The sequence below is a fragment of the Protomyctophum bolini genome (genome assembly GCF_963924005.1).
Source record: "Protomyctophum bolini genome assembly, chromosome: 9".
Taxonomy (NCBI): domain Eukaryota; kingdom Metazoa; phylum Chordata; class Actinopteri; order Myctophiformes; family Myctophidae; genus Protomyctophum; species Protomyctophum bolini.
This window is the reverse complement of record NC_137870.1, coordinates 21,441,736-21,463,993: the sequence shown is the minus strand read 5'-3', so window position 1 is coordinate 21,463,993 and position 22,258 is coordinate 21,441,736. Positions and strand designations below refer to the sequence as shown.

General features: G+C 39.4%; 1 protein-coding gene across 6 annotated transcripts; it reads left to right on the top strand.

Annotated features, from left to right (window-relative positions):
* The first annotated feature begins 3,256 nt into the window (after positions 1–3,256).
* On the top strand, positions 3,257–20,887 carry LOC308321414 (high affinity cationic amino acid transporter 1-like). Of its 6 annotated transcripts, XM_080772283.1 has the most exons (13): positions 4,048–4,152; positions 8,871–9,260; positions 9,511–9,669; positions 9,775–9,946; positions 10,971–11,104; positions 11,265–11,487; positions 12,339–12,478; positions 14,421–14,523; positions 15,696–15,892; positions 16,161–16,312; positions 17,601–17,709; positions 18,159–18,342; positions 18,447–20,887. In XM_080772283.1, exons 1-12 carry the CDS (start codon positions 4,146–4,148, stop codon positions 18,335–18,337), a joined length of 1,965 nt encoding a protein of 654 aa, XP_080628409.1. In that variant the 5' UTR covers positions 4,048–4,145; the 3' UTR covers positions 18,338–18,342; positions 18,447–20,887. The 6 variants fall into 6 exon arrangements, with proteins under 6 accessions (XP_080628411.1, XP_080628409.1, XP_080628410.1 ...); XM_080772285.1 differs by lacking the exon at positions 4,048–4,152 and adding an exon at positions 3,257–3,417 and having other exon boundaries at positions 18,159–20,887; XM_080772284.1 differs by lacking the exon at positions 12,339–12,478 and adding an exon at positions 12,920–13,056 and having other exon boundaries at positions 18,159–20,887.
* The last annotated feature ends 1,371 nt before the right edge of the window (positions 20,888–22,258 follow it).

Below are 22,258 nucleotides of genomic sequence, written 5' to 3'. Positions count from 1 at the left end.
TACACTCCAACACGACTAAAGTGATTTGAACTGATCTCACTATAGTTTGGGACAAAATAAATGTAAGGTTAAAAAAAGGTGTGTACGGGGGGATCACCAAAATCTGTAGGCTTTAACCTCCCATCTGGCAATTAAATTATGAGCTATCTTGTGAGAGTGGTACTAGAGGAAGGGCAATGGGGTCAGCAAAAGTCATTACGGTTCATCCTCCCAAGAAGCATGAAATAGCACAAAGAATTCCTTGCCAATCCAGCCTGCTATTTTCGAGATGAGTTGTTGGGACCAAAGTCGTGGACAGACTAACCCACTGATCAACTGACGGATCAACACTGAATTACAGGTTACAGATTATAGGATGCCCTATGTGTAGTCCCGGGATTTTCCCCTTCACACTCAGAGTCTCGGTACAGCATTTTCTGGGCATGGGAAAATCAAGATGTGGAAAATAAGGTTAAACAATTTCTCACAATGTGTATGTATTAATATGGATGAATACATTTTGTCTGCTATGCTGGGTGCATGTTAAACATCACAACTCAATTCCTATAGTATAAACACTACAGTATCTGCCAGCAAGAGTTTTGTGAGCATTCTGTTTTCAATCCGCCATAACCATGAATGGTTTCATTGGTGCCATAGGCATCCATTTATGGGTCACTAAGTAATGCATAGAGAGAAACAACACCACTGGCTGGCTGCAGTTATAGTGCTCAGTGTGAATGGCCCTTTTAGGCTGCTCAACATTGCCACTCTTGGTCACCCAGCGGTATTGCAGCTGTTCGTACACAGACAGACAGACAGACAGACAGAGGTACATTTGCTTTGTGACAAGCACTTTCTTATTTTGCTCGTACTTACTCCATGCAAGGCATGTAGATGAATCTTCCTATGCATTTGTGATTGACTTTTCCTCTCTGCCCAACAGTAGTCATGTTTTCTGTGAATATAAACATAAGTGATCAATTTCCCAGTAGTGACTAGTATTAGTATTACAACTGTTGGGCTACTATGTTGGTACGTAGGCTATGTCTTCATTTTAGTTCATGTTAGTATTATATTACAGTCGTTTCTTAAATATGTAGGCTACAATACAGTTTGTGTTATTATGAAGTGTAATATTATGTCACAGAAAATATGTAGAGCTACAGTCAGCCTACATTGTCATGATAAGTTATTTTTGATTTGAACATGGAAGGAAGATATCAGCTGTTCATATGCTATGGGAAAATGCCGTAGGCTCTGAAAAAATCAGGTCCTGCTGTTTTAACTCTCGATGAAGCTGGATGAAGTATTAATCTACACAGTAAAATCCTCAATCCGAGAGTGTACAATTGTAACCAAATGGACCCTTACAGGTCAATTTGGTTATATTTCTTAGGCTCACAGTTAATTAACACTGGGGGGTCCAGTCCACTGTGTATGTGGACAGTCAAGTTATTGAGGCTGATCCCTTTCATGCTAATTCCTTCTCTCAGACTTGATTTTAGTGGCTCAATCACCTTCTTTGTGTAACACTCAAGCACTGGAGTCAACAAGCTCATAAAGATCTTTTCTACCGTGAAACTGTACGTGGTCAGTCAAAATTGTTTGGCATCATACAGTGGCAGCGCCTCGCCATTCCTGTTGTTTTTTTGTTTGTTTTTATTCCTGTTGACCAAAAGGTATTTTACTGTATTGTGTCGAAGAGTCATTCGTTCAAGAATCATTTGTGGAAAAAGAACATTGAATGGCAAATAGTCTAGTCCCTGATTATAATATGACCCTGTTTTTTAGGATATTTCTTTTGGAAAAAAAATATTCAGACCAATAGGGTATCTTTCTTAAAGTCTAACGTCGGATCATCTCAGATCTTCCATGCAGCTTACCAAAGCCAATAAATAAGGGGACAGAGCACTTTGAAATGGACCTATTGGACCTCTTCACTGCCATGATATATGTTGGATGCATATTACATTCAAACGCTAAAGAGGTCTCAATCCAAATATTTTTTGTTAAATGTTTTGAGCTCTGTTTGTCGCGGATGTAGATTTTGATGTAGTATTCCTGAATATGTGCATATTTAACGTGCTGAAGGCAATTTGTGTTAATTTATGTCATAGGCTATATGGTTTTCTAGGGGTATTGAGGGCGCTGAATTCAAATCTGCTGTAAGCCCTGCAGGTTGATCCTACTGTAGGTGTATAATTCCCCTACTTTTCAAATATGTATTTCCATAAAGATGAGTTGAGCTCAGTACAACTACAAACCTTGTATGCCATTATTTAACACAATTTGCCTTCAGGTTAACCCTTTTGGTATTCATATGGAACACAATACCACATCCAGTAATGAAGTTATGCACCCTGCTTTGGACTTTATTTAGTTGACTAATCATTTTCACAATATAGGCATATCCTATTTTTTCTTCACTAGCTGTGTCAGAATATGGGATTTAATTCTCCATTTACTATGAAAACGTACAAAATAACATGTTTCTACCTTGTTAAGTCAAAAAGAAAATTGGACCCTATTGCTTTTCTTTTTTCTTCTTCTTTTTCTTTTTTCCTTTTTTTTTGAAGCACTGAGCATAGGCTACAGCAGATTTAAATTTCATCAAAACTCCACAAAAACCACAGCATGTGGTACGCAATTTGCCTTAGGGGTCAAACTTTTTGGAAAACTGACCCAGTCTACTACAGAGCAGGGCTGACAAGTGAAGATATGAGAACTCAATTAATATTTATGATTTTACCCAGGCAAATACTGTTTCAGAGATAAATTTGGGGGTTAACAATATATATATATATATAGAGAGAGAGAGAGTGCTAATATATATTGGGGCAGTATATTGAGTGTACAGGTTTTGATGAGATCAGATCAACATATGGAATGTCAGAACAGGGTTTGCAGGTTGTCATAGTAATCTGCAACCTACAGTCACAATAAATACATAGTACAATAATACAAAATATAAATTATGAATATACAGGATTGATTGATTGATTGGACATTTTATTAACAGTTTGAAGAATGGGTACAGTGCTCTTTGAGAGCGGTTTTGAAGGAGTCTAGGGATTCACATTTCTCAACGGCTGTTGGTAGGGTGTTCCACATTTTAGTGGCAACTGTGGCAATTGTAAATTACAATTTGTAATTGTATCATTGTGTGCAGGAATCCTTTCCTTTGGAAACACTACCATCTTGTGGCGGACATGGGTTACTTCCAGTGGCTCATTCCTTACAGTAGCCCGGAACGACAGCCGGGTGGAGCCAACGACTCTGCAGGTTGACTTCTATCTGTCTCCTTCTTTTAACATCGGATCAACTGTCAAAAAGTTACATTGTGATTGCAATTTATTTTGATTGTAAAAGTATTGGCCCTTGCTACGTGGCATATTGGATCATAGCCGCAACATTTCACAGCGGTTTTCTTAAGAGGTAAGTCACTTTTACGTTGTTTCTCAAGTTCTTGCCACATGTTTAAGGAACTGTATTGGTTACAGCAGTCTGTTAGTATCGATAATAGATATCACCATGTAACCAAAAACCGTAAAGCATAATGTATATACAATATGCTCCTAGCACGAAGGTGTCCCGTGAACCAAAAAAGAACTGATCTACAAGTTAGCAACGCGTTGTTAGCTTGTAGATGAGTTATATTTTGGCACGCGCCACCGTATAAAGGGGCTTCACACGTAAGGCTACGGCGCACAGCCACTGAGCCACACACACATGGCCTCTCGCTTCGGAGGAAGTAACCATCTTCGGCGATCTTCCTGCTGATGCAATAATAACGTGGTGCACTGGTGCTTATCGTAATGCATTTTCAAATTTGTTTGTTATCCATCGCATTCGCATCCATTAAACAGTTTGATTAGTGTGGCGCATCAGTGGCTATAGGCCTACAGTTCAACTGGCGGCTGTGTTGAGGAGTTTTTATTTTTTTTGCTCTTTCGACTTTCAGAAACTTAACAGGAGTGAGATACGGTCCAGGGCGATGGAGTGGAGCGGGCACCAAACATTGCCTTTTATAGCGACACACTGCATCATGGTCTAAAAGCCAATGAGGAAAAAGTATCCCTGCAGTATTGTAGACTACGATTTTCATTTTCTACAAAGCCAGTGAAACATAAATACCTGTCCTGACTCCTGAACAATCTAACAATATGTCAGGTACAGTAATAACTAAGTAAAAACAACACAGTAATGTAATAGGTTGACTACTCATTCGGCCATGCAGTGGCATTACAGTTAAGTTAAGTACTTTAACTCTATAATATAGAGTTTAAGTACTTAACATAACTGTAATGCCACTGCAATAAAAACAGTTTTCCCAATATTATTGGGAAAACTGTATAATATCAGCAAACTATGTAAGGCAAGCTAATAACTAAATGTAAATTCAACGAAGGAGGAGCAAGTATGAACTGCAGTGTTGACATCTTTATTTAGGCTATCCTCATGTTCCCTCAGTCAGATCACATGTATTTAGGAAGGGAAATACACCTGGGATATACTCTGGTCCATAGCTCTAATGCCTTGAAGGCATTAAAGCTATGGACCAGAGCTAGGATATAGCCTACCTACACCTACATCAGTTTTAAAAAATGTTTTACAATATTATATATATAATATAATATAGGCTAGCTAGCCTACATTTTATTCTACTTACATTTTTATGCAGTAATTATTTTCGAAAATACAGTAGACCCAATTGTGTGGTCATTCCTTGTTCATGCACAAAGAAAATAGACTGCACACTTGTCCATGGAGTTTTAGTCTGCAGACCTTCATCAGGTATATATATATATATATATATATATATATATATATATATATATATATATATATATATACACACACACAATCCCTATATATATATATTTTTTCCCCTTTCCCCCTGGTCCTTGCATGTCCGTTAGTCATAATTGTAATCTTCTCACATAATAGGCCAATCACCATGTCCAAGATATTTTTGGGAAAGGCATTGTGTTCCAGATGCACTTGCAGCTTAGTGTTTTACTACATTATGGTAGCTCCAATCGGAACGTCTCCCTCCGCTCAGCTGTATAGCTTTGAGATGCTATGACAGAGGTTCCAAATGGGGCTAGGATTTTGGTTGCTCTGTGCGTCCAATATGAAACATTAATGTTGAAACAATTTCAATGGTACGCTAGTGAGTGACTAGACATAGACAGACTACAGTCTGTCTCATACCTTGTTTTAATATTTACATTCTTACTTAATACTTAATAAGTTAATACAATGTTTCGAAAATGTTCAGCCCCTACTGGTCATTTATAGGTCTGTCAGCTTCAATTTGTAAGATCCCCCCCCCCCCTCCCTCTTTTGCCTATCTGCCTTTTACTGTCTATCCCAGCCCAGGTGTCCCAAGAACAATTGTCAGAATAGTTTGTTGGAATAGCTGACGGTGTGCATTGAGTATTCCTTCTAAGATGTCTTATCTCGGGGCAATAATTTATATGGAAATCCTATTCCTTAGTCTAAACGTATCCTTTGTTTTTGTTTTTGTCTTTTTTGTATTAGGCTTTGCTCTAAGTCTAAGGCTATGCAGAAGCCCTGTTTTATGCCGATAAATGTCATAAAATACAGAATATAATCCTAATTTCCTTTTGGTTTCATTTAACTTCATTGTTGTTTGTACTGTAGTGTATGTAGACAGATACATTGTTATTGTTGTGTGTTGTACTGCAGCTTTTTTGTCTCAAGGTCAGTGCAGAATCCACAGGTGTTCATTATGACCAGATTCCCAGAAATGGAAAGGTCTCTTTCCATTGCACACGAAGGCTGTCTTTTTATGATCACTCTCACATGGCACTTTTTTTTTTTTTTTACTTTCCCAGTCACATGGACAGAGGGGGACCTAAAAGTTCGGACCTCACTTTGACTTGATTTGATTTGCATAACAAACTGTACAATTTCTTTAAAAATTAAGATTTTCCTTAAGACATTTAAACATTTGCTTCAATGAATGCCCATCACATTTAAAATAGCCTCTTCACATCCTCAAATCCAGATATAGTAATTGTGTTGTAACTGTGCATTAGCACTGCCGGCCAGTTGTTTATACTTTATCTGTTTGACTCATGTACAATGTACATTATTGTAATGTCATCTGGTAGAATTTGAAACAAATTCAATTCTAGTAGGAGCCCATACTGTATATTATCAGATAATAATATTTTGCAGTTTAAACATGAGCATGGTAATGACACGGAAATGGCCGAGGAACACATATTCTGGAACATGGAAGGAATACATTACAAAGCCATTATAGATAGACATTAAATATAGACCATTATCTAAATGGATAATGGTTTCATTCCCGTGCCTGTTTAAAAGGCTCTGTTTGTATGTGTTTCTACTTTCTACTGTGCTGTACAGTCATATCCAGTTGTGTACGGCTATGGCTTCTAAACATGACAGTATGAAGTGACAGTATTTTGTCTAAGTAAAGTTAAGTACTGTACATGTGACTTGACTGCCATTCCGCATTTATCCACGTCCCCTCTCTGTGTCACAGGTGTTCGGCCAAGTTGATTGGTGGAGAAGAGGGCAGGGCCTCTCTCTACCCACCTGCCTATTTTAGCTCTGCTGCAGCATGTCACATCATGAATCAGAATGCATGTGCAATGCCATGCCTTTGTGCTTAGTGCTGAACCCCTGGCTGGTCTTCCTTTAGAGCTACAAATCTCTCTCACACAACATCTAAGGACATATGTTTCCATACTTCTAATTTGTTCCAAGTTTGATTGTTCATTATGAGTACACAACACATTAGCCTATGCAACTCTTGGACGCGGTTTGCTGTACAGTGTCTAGTCTAGACATTGGAGTTTGGGCATTCTGTTTAGTCAGTGGAGAAGATTGGGTATGTGAGGTATTTATAGAGGGATGTGTTATAGAGGTGTTAAACACAAATGGTTCCATTTGATGTACTGTACCAGAGACTTAAAGATAGCATCGGCCAAGCTTTAATTCTCCTAGCTTGTCATAACCCTGTTAGATAATGTGTGACACTCAAACGTTGAGTATGAATTTTGGATTAGATTTTGACAGTCTTCTTTTTACGTTCTGAGCATTCCTGACATTGTCACTTTCTCCATATTTAATCTGCATCTAGATGAAACACATATTTGATTCGATCAGCATTACCATGACCTAGCCTAATACTTTTACAGCCGTGGTGTTTTCATGATCAACAGTTCTTTGCATTATTATTGTAAAGTCAGCTGGAGAGGTCAAGAGTTGGTCTGGCGGGTGGTGTGGTGGGGGTGGGGTAGGGGTTGAGGGGGAGACAGAATGCATGGCTGTCGTCACAGCTGTTCTGAGTCCCTGACCATGTGATGTGTCACCATTCTATTTGTGAGACTGGCACCTGAGGGGTTTGTAGTGCCACAGACCTGTGTTTTGTAGTTGTCAACCTAGTGCACGCTATTGTGGCTGCTTTCTCAGCTACAGTACTGTGTTCATCCTTGTGGGATTGTAAACTGCCCTTTGATGAACATATATATATATTCTGTTCTATGAAGAACATTCTCTAGGATTGCTCATACATCGTAAGGGGAGCAATTGTTCACCTCAAGAAAGGAGAATTTTTGTTGTTTTGCTTTCGAATATTATCAGGAGGCAAAAATCTTGTGAGTATACAGTACCCAAGCGCTTTGTCTTTTCTATTGAATGACTGAGTCTCATCGACCTGTATGAATGCTGTACCTGGGTTGGATATCTGTGGTTTTCACGGCTGCTTGTTTGTCAGAGAGAGACTGAAGCAGGATGTTTGATCAGGCTAATCATGATCGTTAGATAGTGTTATTTTGTAAGCCTACTGTACATGATATGGACAAAATATCATCAAGTTTAAGACTTCATCACTATTTTTAAGTGTGTGTAGTGATATGGGTTTAAATTAACATGGAACTATTAACTTTTGGATGTGGCAGTGGTACTGATGACCAATCTCCTAAATGTCCTAATATTTGAGACCACCCACCAATTTGGCCAGTAGGCAAGACATTATTTCCTACACATGCTGGAGACTGTAGCTTGTTTTCTTTTTTATTATTATTTACTTTAATTCATTGATAGTAGGCCTATTACCTTAACTTCTATTAATCTGTCAAAATTCGTAGTATCGTTTAACAGTTAAAGTGTTAATTATTAAACTAAATTATCTGTATTACCCCTGTTCCTTATTTTTCAGTCGCATTCTCACTATTTTTTAAGGTGTCGACTCAACCATGTCCGTCTGTCCGATCAAGAATATATTCATTAAACATAGTCGGGGCCCCCGGAAATGATTTGGCCATGTCTGGCGCCACCCTCCCCGCCCCGCCCCCCCTCCCCACCCCCAATACAAACTGACTGCAAAAAGAACCGTAATAATAGAGAAAATATATCATAAATGAATACTGAAACCAGATATAATCATTAAGGAAAGTTTATGCATGTAGGCATATTATGTAAACTCTTCATTTCCATTTTCCAGCCATTCAGTTGCAAAAAACCCCCAAAACAAAACATTTTTATTTATTTTTTAATAATTTGGGTCGGGACCAACAGGTTGAGAACCCCTGTCCTACAGTATCTGTACCATACAGATTATGTATGGTACTATGTCATACAGACTGTCTGTCTGTACGTCATAGTAGTATCAAGTTGTTGTAAGAATTAAATCGATTATACAGGGGATCATGAGATCATTCAACTGAGGGTGACTTTGCTTTGTTCTTATTAATCTTAATTTGTTGACCTTTGTTTTACCAGTCTTCTGACATTCAAGATGGGTTTCTACGTACTGTAATGTAGCAGGAGTTTTACACGTGGGAATTAATGTCACAGTCCTAACATCTTTGTGTTCTTGGCGTCAGGTTCACCAGCGAGTGCCAGGATGATTCTGGCGACATTAAAAGACATCGGGAAGCAGCTACTAAGAGTGAAGGTGGTGGACTGTAACACAGAGGATTCCCGTCTGTCCCGATGCCTCAACACCTTTGACCTTGTAGCCCTGGGTGTCGGCAGCACGTTGGGTGCTGGCGTATACGTGCTTGCCGGCGCGGTGGCTCGGGACAACTCCGGACCCGCCATCGTCCTCTCCTTCTTAATCGCAGCCCTGGCCTCTGTCCTGGCCGGTCTGTGCTACGCCGAGTTTGGTGCCCGTGTTCCCAAGACGGGATCAGCATACCTCTACAGCTACGTGACGGTTGGAGAGCTCTGGGCCTTCATCACAGGCTGGAACCTCATCCTTGCTTATATCATCGGTAAGATAGGAGAAAGAAATACTGAAAAGTGTTTTTCTCTGTCCTTTTGTATCATTATAATATTTTCTTTTCTCGTTTTATATCTTGTTTCTTTCCTCTTTTAACTGCCAGTCATCATCTTAATACTTTTTACATACATTTTTGTACACGTATGTTATTTCCTTCAGCTGTGTAACGTTTGTTTTCATGTCTATATGTTTCTGTCTTTTTTTCTTTATGGCACAAATAAACTTACTTTTCATCCACACAGGAACGTCTAGTGTAGCCAGAGCCTGGAGTGCAACATTTGATGAACTGATTGGAAAACATATAGAGGACTTCTGCAGACAATACATGAGCATGAATGCTCCAGGCATTCTGGCACAGTATCCGGACATATTTGCAGTCTTCATCATCATCATACTGACAGGTTAGACGGCTCTACAATATGATGGTAGTGTTTTGCTATTTCACGTCTGTCTCTGGAATGTAATTTTCCTCTCTCACATTTTGTTTTGCTTTCACTGTCCAACAGGCTTACTTGCATTCGGAGTGAAAGAGTCAGCAATGGTTAACAAAGTGTTCACCTGCATCAATGTACTGGTGCTGGTGTTTGTGGTCATCTCAGGTCTGGTCAAAGGAACCCTAAAAAACTGGCATCTGAATCCCAGTGAAATTCTAAACATTACCAGAAACTCCAGCCTTAAGTGAGTGTTTTCAAATGGAAAGCAGATATCCAAATCGGTGTTATAGTTATGCACTTATGCTGCATTCACACTAGCAGCGACAAAGCGACAGCTAGTCATTTTCAATTGAAGTCAGCTAACATGAATATACAAACTCACACCCAACACTTATTGCTGTGTGACAAACTACATCAGAGATAGTCTGATGAAGGTCTAACAGGACCAGGTTGCTGTTCCCTTAATAAAGTTGTTCTGCTGCATTTGAGGACAGTGTGTGGGAGTTTTTCCTTTTTCAGTATGGAACGGGCACTTGGCTGTCCCTCTCCTGTCCTTTGTAGGTGTGCAAAAGCCTTGCTTTTTATGTGTGACAAGGTGACATGGCATTTTGTAGCTTTTGTCGGTGCTAATGTGAAGGTAAGGTAGCATAGCTATCTTCAGTTCAGAGCGGGCCTATTGCTTGGCCTCTGAAAGTGCTGCTTGCCGTGTTCTCGGGAACATCCAATCGATGTGACACTCGACACAGCACTCCCTTGGGTCCTCAGCTATACACCTGCCAAGTGTTAAATCGATCGAGATATAGGGACACAGACTCTACAGATAAACTTTTTTTTTTTTTTTTTTTTTTTTTACAATACTACACAATAGAGGCTAGCTAGCCTACATTACGGTCTACGGTAATGTAATTTTTTAATGCAGTATTTATTCTCGCATAAATTGTCATTCCTTGTTCATGCACACAAGAAAATAGACTGCACACTTGTCCATGGAGTTTCAGTCTGCAGACCTTCATCAGGTCGTATATATATATATATATATATATATATATACAGTATATACACACACACACACACACACACACACACACACACACACACACTCTTGAGGAGCATTAAACATTAAGAGTAGTGAGTCCTTCATAAACTAACTAATAACTAATGATATCATGTGGCATTTCGCCTTCGTCAGGATGTGATGTGATGATGATAGTTACTTTCCACACAACCATAAATTATTATTTAATATGTCTTTGTTATATTCGTTTCAGCATAGCAGAGTCGATAGTATCAGAAGAGAGACTTGGTGAGGGGGGCTTCATGCCTTTTGGCTTCACAGGAGTCCTCTCTGGTGCGGCCACGTGCTTCTATGCCTTTGTAGGCTTTGACTGTATTGCCACTACAGGTGAGAATCAAAATCTCTCTCTATCTCTATCTCTCTCTCTCTCTCTCTCTCTCTCTCTATCTATCTCTCTCTTTGTTTGTAACTTTTTGTAACAGTAAACATGTAACTGCACATTAACATCAGTTAACCAGTAACATTAACCAGTTAACCTCTCCCACAGGAGAGGAGGTTAAGAATCCTCAGCGGGCCATTCCTATCGGGATAGTGTCCTCCCTCCTTATCTGCTTTGTGGCCTACTTTGGAGTGTCTGCAGCCCTCACCATGATGATGCCTTATTACCTGCTGGACCCCAACAGCCCACTGCCTGTGGCCTTTACATATGTGGGCTGGGGTGGGGCTAACATTGCAGTGGCCATTGGATCTTTGTGTGCCCTGTCTACCAGGTAAGGTGCATGGGACACCTTTCTCACAATTTTTCTAATGATTCAGCATGCTTTTTTCAGATATGAATAATGCAATTAAAGTTAAGCTACATTTTGTTTTGCATTAGGAACTTGGCTAACGATATTCGTCCCCTAATAGTAAATTCACACCAAGAAAACTTGCTATTGGTTCTTCTTATAGTATAATGTTGGGTAATTAAATAGTTTAGATTTGTGAACATACTGAATTTATTCCCAAACACTTAACATCAAGTGCGTAAAACAAAAGAAAGTGCACACAATGAGAAAATTCCACGCACTGCCTAGAACTTGCAAAAATCTTTATTACAGAATTATGTTTTGGTCCTTAGACCTTCATCAGTGCAAAAAAGTTGTTTTGTAATGAAAGAATATTGCAAGTTCTAGACAGTGTGCTGGTCTGCTGGATCTGTCTTTTTGTATTCCCAAACATGTCAATAATAGAACATCATAGCGTCATGGCCTCTCTGGATGTGGAACAGTATTGTTTATGTTCACATAATGTTGATGAAACGTCTTAAGATGGAGTATGTTTGAAATGTCCTTATAATATATTGTTGCTATCGGGAAGAAAGAAACCTCTTATATCCATAGTTATGTTCTTTCGTAAAATTATAGTCCTATATCGTCCTACTATAGTGTCACACAAAAGCAGCTAAAATTGCAGATCTACAAGTTCACAACTTGTAGATCAGGTATTGCTTCCTTTTTTTTTAATCCTGAAAAGTAACAGTTGTGGGCATATTAAGTTTACACCCGACAGCAACGATATGCTATATCTAACCATGTGCAATTTACTTGCACGGCTTGCTTTTATTTCTCTCCCCTGCTAGCTTACTAGGCTCCATGTTTCCAATGCCCAGAGTAATATGGGCTATGGCAGAGGACGGCCTGCTCTTCAAATGCTTGGCTAAAATCAGCCCGAGAACCAAAACCCCCCTAACAGCTACAATAACATCTGGCGTTGTGGCAGGTGAGGTCACGTCTTAAACCCACTAACTAGTTGACTTCCCCCTCAGAACCCTAAAGGAAAACTCTAGCCACACAAGGCCTCAAGATCCAGTTTTGCCCTCAACTTTCAAAACCACTTAAGCCCTATTTTATACTTTGATGGTGTCGTGCAGCGAAAACAGACGGTCTACAACCTCAAAACGCGCAATGCAATGTGATGAGAGCTTGTAGAGGGAATTTATTTGAACATTTTCCAGGTTGAAACCCTACATTCTAAATAGTTTTGGGCGCACTAGTCATTTCCCTGTGGAAACACTTTGTTGTGCCATAGTGTGTCTTCCATGTTGTTGGGCTGATAAGGCCGTCAGTTGAAGCCTTGTGTGAAGCCAGAGTTCAGCAACAGTATATTTGGGTTATAAATATCTTCCTCCTCCTCTTCCTCCTTCATTCGACCTTGGCCTAGTCTCCTTGGCTCCATGTTCCCTCTACCACGCATTATCTTTGCTATGGCTCGTGATGGGCTGCTCTTCTCGTTTCTGGCGAGTGTCAGCAAGAGGAAGACACCGATTGTCTCCACCTTTGCTGCAGGGTTCATGTCCGGTAAGGTGACATGATCACACAAAAGCTAATTAAGAACAGATGGAGACTCAAAGCAACAGTCTACAAGTTATTGTTTTCTACCTAATTTTTTATTTTTTATATCAGCAGCATTACAACCAAACATTATTTAAAAAGTCATTTATTCTGTTTTTTTTTTAAACATTTGAAAACATATATGAATTAAACATTATACTATTGGGAGAGATAAATTGTCTACATAAAAGCAATGAAATATAGCCACAAGAAGACCTGAGAGAGAACACGGAATATATTATCTTGTTTATAAATAGTATAGTCATTTCATCCGTCGCTCTACACAATCTGTCTGTAAAGGCCTTACATATTTGACCCAAATAGACCTTCTGAATGAACATATCTTCCTGAAGCCAGAGAGAAAGTAACGGCATAGATGTAATTTACTATCTATCCACTCCTGCATAGTGGGGCCTCTGGAAGTAACCAATAACTTGGTTAGGTATTAATGAATGAATTATTCCAAAAGCGCCAGTGATTTTCAGTCCAGAAACTTATCTTGAAGGCCTCGAAATCTACACATTCCAAAATATGGAAAATTGCAACAGCAGATCAGTATTAAGTATGCTTTTAATGCTTTATGGAACTCTGACCAGAAGAGCTTTACTACTGGACACTGCTGTCAGGTGTCCAAAACCGTTCTTTTTTTGTTATGATTTAAAAATATATTTTAATAATGAAAATAGCCAATCTACAAGCTCACAATGAGTCACATCGTAATGCGTTGTTAGCTGTTTGTCAGATTTTGTGTGACAATATTGTATGATTAAGTAGGGCATTGATTTACGAAAAAAAAAAAATATATATGCCAGTGACCAGATTCCTTAGAACCGCTCTATCCCCAAAATGTAGCACCACTTCAGAGAAAGGAGCATTCTGCTTTGGTGTAACAAAGAATCGAACAAGGCACTTCCACCCAAATTCCAGGTGTACGTGAAAGTGCTAGCCAATATTCATTTCATTTTGAGAAAATATCCTACTCCCATTTTTGAGCGGAGGCTCCAAGGACTGGTCCCTATGTATGTTTGGAGTATGAGTGTGTCCCTCCTATGTATGTTTGGAGTATGAACAGTTGCAATACCGCTGGGTGACCTAAAGTGGCACTGTTGAGCAGCCTAAACACACACACACACACACAGCACCGCTCAGTTCGCACGAACAGGTGCGATTGTTCTTTAATGAATTCTGTGTTGTGGTATTTTTTGTCACAAAATACCTTAATTTATTGTTTTCATTTGAATAAATGAACAACTCTGTTCAAAATTGAAATTTGTGTTTTGTGCATTATTGTTAAATGTGGGACTTGTATTTCTCTGTTTCCTGTCCTGCAGCCGTGATGGCCTTCTTGTTTGAGCTGAAAGACTTAGTGGACCTGATGTCCATCGGCACCCTACTGGCCTACAGCTTGGTGGCTGCCTGTGTCCTAGTCCTCAGGTAGGGGTTGTCATTGTTAACGCTAAGCGATAGCAGCGGAGAATAATGTTTTCACCCTGTCCGTCTGTCTGTCCGTCCGTGTGTGTGATGTGTGTCCTTCCATCTGTTACCAGCTAATCACCATTGGCCCGGTCGCTACGAAACTGTGGCCACACTCCCTGAATGCCAATTCTGAACCTCTGCCCCAAAATTTCCAGAATGGCCGGTTATAGCACCACCATGAGGCCGATTTTTGCAAAAAATATTACTCCTACAGAGTTCATTCATACATCATGCAAATCGCTATAAACTAACTCTATAGTCGTGATCAACACGGACCTTTCCATATTTCATTTCGATTGGCTAAGATTGGCTTCCAAAGTTTGCAGGATTGGTCCGTTTTCAACAAAATGCCTCAAATAAATGTACGTGAAATTAGGACAAAATGCCATTTGGAAATTTTCAAATCAGGCCTGTGGTAACGCTATAATAGGCCAATTCACAGTTTTACCTATAACTGCAGTGCACCGATCTGCGTGAAAGTTTGCATGCACACACCCTAGAGGCCAAGGCAAAACATTTGACCTGCATTTTTCACATCTGGCTTTTATGGCGCCACCATTTTCACGAAACAATTTTTTTGATATTACTCCTTCAGATTCTATCCCAAAATCCTGTACATCTGTACACACTATCACTATAGGGAAACTTTGACAGAAAAATACTCACTCACCGTGTAAAAAAGAAGTAGTAAAAGTAGTAAAGTAGTAAAACTCCTTAGACTGAGAAAATATTTTTTATTTTATTTTATCATGCTCATAAAGTGCTCTGTGCTCAAAGTGCAATTAAAAAGCAAACTTTTCAGTCCTAAGACCTTCGTCAGTGCTATATGTTTTTGAGACCACCGCTACCGTAGTCAAGTTTGAAAAAAAGGACAAAGAAAGACGCAACAGTTTTCTCAGTGCTTCACACTATCACTATAGTCATGTGATATAGTATAGCGTCAGTCAGTATAGCCGTCAGAGACCTGTGCTCCAAGGAGAACTTTTTCTAGTTTAAGTCTGTGTATGCCTCCCCTATCATGACCACTCTATCACATGCTTTATATCTCAACAGTCAACACACATGCTAAAAGCATACATAGTACCATAGTTTTGACTGTCATAGTAAAATAACCTCTTGTCACTTGTAAGGTACCAACCAGAACTTCAGAGTGTGGCTTATGAAATGGCCAACACGCAAGATGAAACCGAATCCATTAACGAGGGGACCATTGGCTTCCTGCCAGAGGCAGATGACCGTTTCACCCTAAAGAGCCTAGTTCTCCCTTCCAACACAGAACCTTCTCAACTATCCGGTTTTATTGCAAGCATGTGCACCAGTACAATTGGTGAGACACATTGTTTTTATGCAAGCTTTCACTTACTTTTGACGCCACTGCATTTCTAGTATGGGACTCTTGGGACCCAAACTTACCAAAATATATTATGAGTTAGCCAATTCATGATTAGTTTTAGTTTTTAGTTTGTTTTCAAAATTTTAATACAGCAATGCATTGATATTCTTGATTATATACTTCGTCCACCACTGCGATGCACTGTGTTTTAGTTTGTTGTTTTGTTTTGTCTAGTCACTGCTGTGTCTCTTTTCCTCTCCAGGTGTTTTGGTGTGTGTCTTCTGTATTATAGCTGTGCAAGGGGGATTCGCACCCTGGTCACTCACCCTCCTAAGTATTTTTATGTTTGCCATCCTGGTTATCACCTTCATTGTATGGAGACAGCCAGAGAGCAAAACCAAACTGTCATTCAAGGTAATGTCAGTTATCATACAGTAAAGATCATTACACACTGGCAAATTTGTGATGTGACACGAATAAACGACCCGAAAATGCAAAATATTTGGCCAGCGAATTTGGACGCGGCTGCCTATACACATTTAAGTGCGATGCGTATATGCGATTATTCACCACTCCTCTCCTCATCCAGCTTCTGATTATTCGCCACTCCTCTCCACTCCTCCTGAGTAGTTGATGCAGACAGCGCAATTGTGTTGGGACGCAGAGTCATTTGTGGTCCACGGCCGCCCACCACGGCCATCTGTAAAAAAAAAAGATAAACAGTGCCCAGCTCCCCCCATAGACTGTAAAAAATATGGACAAAGCGTTCCCCGGGTCTAACATGAACGTAAAATGAAGCCTGTCAGTCCTTGCAATGGAAGTCGCCATCTTTCTAGATCCGTTTTGGTCCAGCTGGCCATTGGCTGGCCCAGACAACGAGGCGGGACTTCCCCCCTTCTTCTCCGTTGGTTTTTATTTTGACTCGAGTGGGAGGGGGATCCCTATCATAGACTGTAACCGTAGCCACGCCCCTCAGAACATACGCGACTTTATGGTCATTTTTTAAATTAATGGGACCATAATTTTCCAAAAAGAATATTATGACATTAGAAATGAGACTTTAAACTAGTGACTGGAAGAAGAAAGTATTCATGACCATGTTTATTAAGGTAATACAGTCTAGGTGAAGTTGGGCCCAAATACATGGACTTCTATGGGGCTATGGGTTTTTCTGGGTCCAATGACAGCGCCACAACAGGCCATTATATGAACTTTCATTTCCTTAGTGGCTTCACAAAATATCTGTCTGACTGCCCCCCTGGCTCCCCCCCAACAGTTCTAGTGTGGTGGAGGTTAGCTTAATAATTTGGAGAAGAGGTAGAGGGTGCAGTAGGCTCCCTGCAGAGCTAAAGGCTGGCTGCTGCTCTGTTCACAATCACAGCAGGTACGTTTGGGCTGCATTTTGATAGGGGAGAGGTGTAGCATTCCAGCATGCCAGCCAATGTCCGCAAAATTCGACACCAGAGCAAAAAAATAACAGATGCATTTTCACGTCAAAAATTTGCCCCTGGTGTGTAAGTAGTTGAGTGAGTCTGAATTGTTAGTCTGAAGCGGTGGAAAATAGTTGATCTACTATTGTTCTGTATGTCTGCTGTTTGCAGGTTGTTACAGTAATAGTAAGACAGAGAAAGTTTATTTGTACTGTATGTTACAAATAAACCGTACTACCTAACTACTGCATTTTAAAACCTCACTTCCTCAGGTTCCCTTGTTGCCATTCGTCCCTGTAGCTAGTATGTTCATCAATGTATATCTGATGATGCAGCTCGACAGAGGCACCTGGTTGCGTTTTGCCATCTGGATGGTCTTGGGTACGTTTATTTTCTCAAAGCCACACAATTTTCATAAAATGAATGTAGGGCCTCAATTAAAATGTTGGTTCTACGTTCTGTTATTGTCATATTTAATACGGTAATGCACATTTTGAGCCACTTGAGCCCTATACGACAAATAGCAAAAAAAGCAGATCTACAACTTCACAACACATCGTATGGCAACATGTATCTACTAACATAATGGGCTAGTAGATCTGCTATTCTCGTATTTAAAAACATATATAATATATATATATATATATATATATATATATATATATTTGGAAACATTGTCCAAAATTGCTGGATGTCAAGTTCAATGTACTGTATTTAAACATGTTAAAAAGAGAGTTTGTTACCTTGTGACAGATTGTAGAGTGGAGTGGGTGGATGCGTTTGTTTTGTTTTGTTATGTGTCAGCAGTAATGTTTCTGTACTCTCTCCAGGTTTCTTTATCTACTTTGGCTATGGTATTCGTAACAGTGCAGAGGCAGCAATGAGCAGGGGCAGCCCTGACAGTTACAAACCACCGTGCTCTCTCAATGGACAGCCCATGAACATAGAGAAGGAGGCCTTTCTACACAGTGGACATACAGCCGCAGAAGATGACGACGAGGATTCTTAAGAGAGGTCCGGTGTTCTTCTCTGTGTCTACTATGAATGAAGCTTCGTATATACTTTGTCACTCTCCATAGTGTAAATTGGGCTTATCACACTGTCACTGACACCCACAGGTGCCTCTCGGACGTAATACAAACCCAAGAGACTCATGAAGCGTTCATTGCACCTTTCAAACCTGTGCACCAACACCCTGGTGTCACCATTTGGTTGCTGTTGTCCTTGAATTGATCTAAAGGCTAAATTTGTATTTTTTTAATTTACCATAATTGCTTGATAGTGTTGCTTTAAGTCATCACTGTACAGTACGTTATTTATTGGTATATGTATGCACTTTGATATGGTTAGAATAGCAAAATATAATATATCAAATGTATTGTACTGCCCTTCAATTGTTACTACACAACCAATACAAATGAGCCATATTTGCCTCTTTCTATGAGTAACAACATTCAATTCTATTCATCTCATAAAATGTGCATCGTTAGTTTTAGAAAAATATACATTTAATTTAAGAACAACTAAGAAACACCAATCGTTCATAACATTGTTAAATGATTTAACAATAACAAATTCAAAATGTGCATATTATCACAGTTGGCAAAGGCAGATGGATCACTTTTCAGATACAGGTCCTCTGTCTCTGATATTTTAAATGTAGTCCAGTGGCACAGTGCTGGTCACTGTGTCCAAAATCTATGCAAAATTATCAAGCCAACATCCATTTGTTGTGCCAGTACCCCAATCAATAAAATACTTACTGTATATTTGGAAATGATGATTATTGTCAAGTATAGCACAAGCTTCTAGTAATATGCACACTGTCTTTTGTGATGCTGCTGCACTACTTGGCCATAATACTCAAGACAAGACAAGACATTTCTGTCTGGAAACAATGCACTAAATGGGGATATAGTGACATGCTAGTATGTATGCCCCTTCTGTACGTCAGCAGTATGTTGCATGGTGCTCTAAAGAGGGGGTATTTAGTTGCTGCTGAACTGACTTTATCTGGTTTCTCCATCACCTGCTTATTTATTTGAGGTCAGGCTTAATATAATCTCACATGTCAAGTTCTGGCAAGGGATTTGTCACGCTAGAATTTTGCCAAAGAATAGTGCACATCCTGGTGCTGTGCTTTATGTTATATAATGTGAATTTATTATCAGCCATCGCATTACACAAGTCATGTAATATTATGATCAAACATTTAAGTGCCTGTGTGTTTCTATATTGCCGGTACCCCAAAGAGTAAACTATTTTATCTCTGACTAGCATTGACAAGAGTGTCTGTAAATACTGTACATTGTGTATTTAATGCTTTTTTTTTCTTTTTTTCCCCTTTTTTTTGTAAAGACATTTTAGCTTTTTCTTTGTTTTGTTGTACTTTTGCATACACATCTCTCTATGAGTCAATCAATATGAAGACAAACTTGATGCTGCTTCTCAAGAAGTATGATAAAATGGCAGTTGTCCAATTCGGTTGATAAATTCGTTTAGAGGGATGTGTGTGGAGTAAAATAAAATAAAAGGTACACTAAAGTAAAGTATGTCTTTAATGAACCCTGTTTAATTGGTTTGTCAATTAGTTTTTAGTTTTTATTTTTGGTTTAGGTATTTATGATTCTTCATCTTGTTAACCAGAGGCCAAATTCATTCATAAAATGTATTATTATTATTAATTATTATTATTATTACCCTTATTATTATTATGAACAGTATAACTTTGCATTATAAATATATCATATTTATTTAAAATGCAAGCGTAGTCTTGTCTATGGATTCTCAGTCAGACTAAGCAGTTACATAAAACATAAAAAAGGTTAGTGGTAAAACCACTTGAATCAAATGAGCTGTTGCTACATAAATGTTACGCTTCTGTGTTCATCATGGCTTGTATGTTTTGTAAATACTATGCTTGTTGCCATTTTTGCCGTGTAACTGGGGATTCATTGTACTTTATCAAGAACCAAAGACAACCATTTCATTATCATTGGGATGTATTTGGGTTGCTTGCAAAGTTGTTATGTTTTGGACTTTCTTGTACAAAACATGTTTTTCTTTTCCCTTTAATGTACAGTTACAGCTTTAAAAAAAGAAGAAAATGTAATGCCAAGAATACTTTGAAGGAGCTGAATGCCAGTTTTCCCATACCAAATGTATAGTGGGGTGCTACACGTTTTCTGAATGTAATATATTTGTTTTCCCAGTCCAAGCACAATAGAATCACATACCACCATGCATGTGTCATTGAAAATCATCACACCATTTGTTGTTTTGGAGTGTGTATAGTTTAGAATATGGGCATTATCCTGCTGTAACCAGCATTCAAGTGAAGCCAGATCGACCATTGTGTTTGAATATTTTGTCTTTGATGCTGTGCATTTCATTGGAGTTGAATTGTGTGCAAACTTGAATGAAGCTATTTTGTTTTCATGCAGTTACACCTAAATGAAAACACTTATTTGCACTCTGTTTGTTTTTCAATCATTCTCGACTAATCGTCTTCCTGTCAAGGTTGAAGTCCTGCTGTAAATAAATGATGCTGGAAAGTTAATGGCACAAATATTGTTATTGATGTGTTGTAATGTGCTTGAATGTTTGTCATGCTCTGCATTTGTTATGAATCCAAAATATGTGGAGCCATGTGTAGGAGCCATGACGTGCTTAGTCTTCTGCTGTCTGTTGGGTCAAACTTATGGCTTGGAGTGGACCTGAATTCCTTTGCGTGCACATATGATATAAGTGTTAAACACTCATGATTATCTCCTCATTTTCCTCAAGGCCCCACTGTATTGGAAACGGTATACGGCTGTGGAGTGTGGTGTGCCAGTGTGTACTACTATTCACCAACAGGGGGCGATATATGTTCACATTCAGAAGGGCGTTGAAACCCCCCACCCCCCTGCCTCCTTCTCCCTGGACTCTCCTGCCTCCCTATTTTCTTCCGATGCTGCAGAATGGTACCTTAGATGTTACTGGATCTAGTCCCGTCTCCCGTGCCGTGAAGCTGTTTCCGCACAGATTTCCTGAATGTAAAAGGTAAATGTTTAAGAATTTAAGAATGTGTTTGGTCGAGGGCTTTTCTTATTTTTGTTAAGCATATGCTATAGGCCTATTAATTAACTAGAAAGGTGGAGCATTGTCGACACTGCTGAATGTCGCATTAGCTTAATATTTTAAAACAAATCTCCGTATTAACACACTCTTGTAAATACCGTATTTAGAAGAGTGTGTTTATATTGCAATTGCAGCTGCAGTCGCTGTAGTCAACTCAACCTGCATGGAGGTAATTGTACAGTATAGGTGAATGTGAATCAAGCAAGTGCAGCGTGTGTCGTGTGCTCGCGACGCGTGTGTTCGTGGGCGCGTGTTCCTGTGCAGAATATGTATTATGTACCTGTCCTAAACTCTGTTCCAAAGCAAGAAAAGACACACATCATTCCAATAGATAACTGGCTGTTAGCTGTTTGGGGTCAAGTGTGAGCCTGTGTGTGTGAGCTTTATCAGGAACACAAACACGACAGCATTATGAAGTGATCGATGACTGATGTGATTTCATTTGATCATACTCATATAGTCATCCTCCAAGAATCTTTGTTGGATTGTGTTGCAGTGAACTATGGAGAGGAGCAGATTTATCTCTGTGTGTGTGCGTGTGTGTGTGTGTGTGTGTGTGTGTGTGTGTGTGTGTGTGTGTGCGCGCGCGAGTGTGCGAGTGTGCATGTACAGGAATCACATGCTGTTTGATGTGTCTGTTGAGCAGAAGTGAGTGACAGACCAGTGTTTATTTGCAAATAATACAAATGTAGATGAGTGTCTGACTGGTGAACTGTACACACTATCAGATAATCAGAAGACCCTAGGCACAGTTTCCATACGTACAGTAGGCCCCACACAGAGGAATGGTGGTAACGGTTTCTGTACT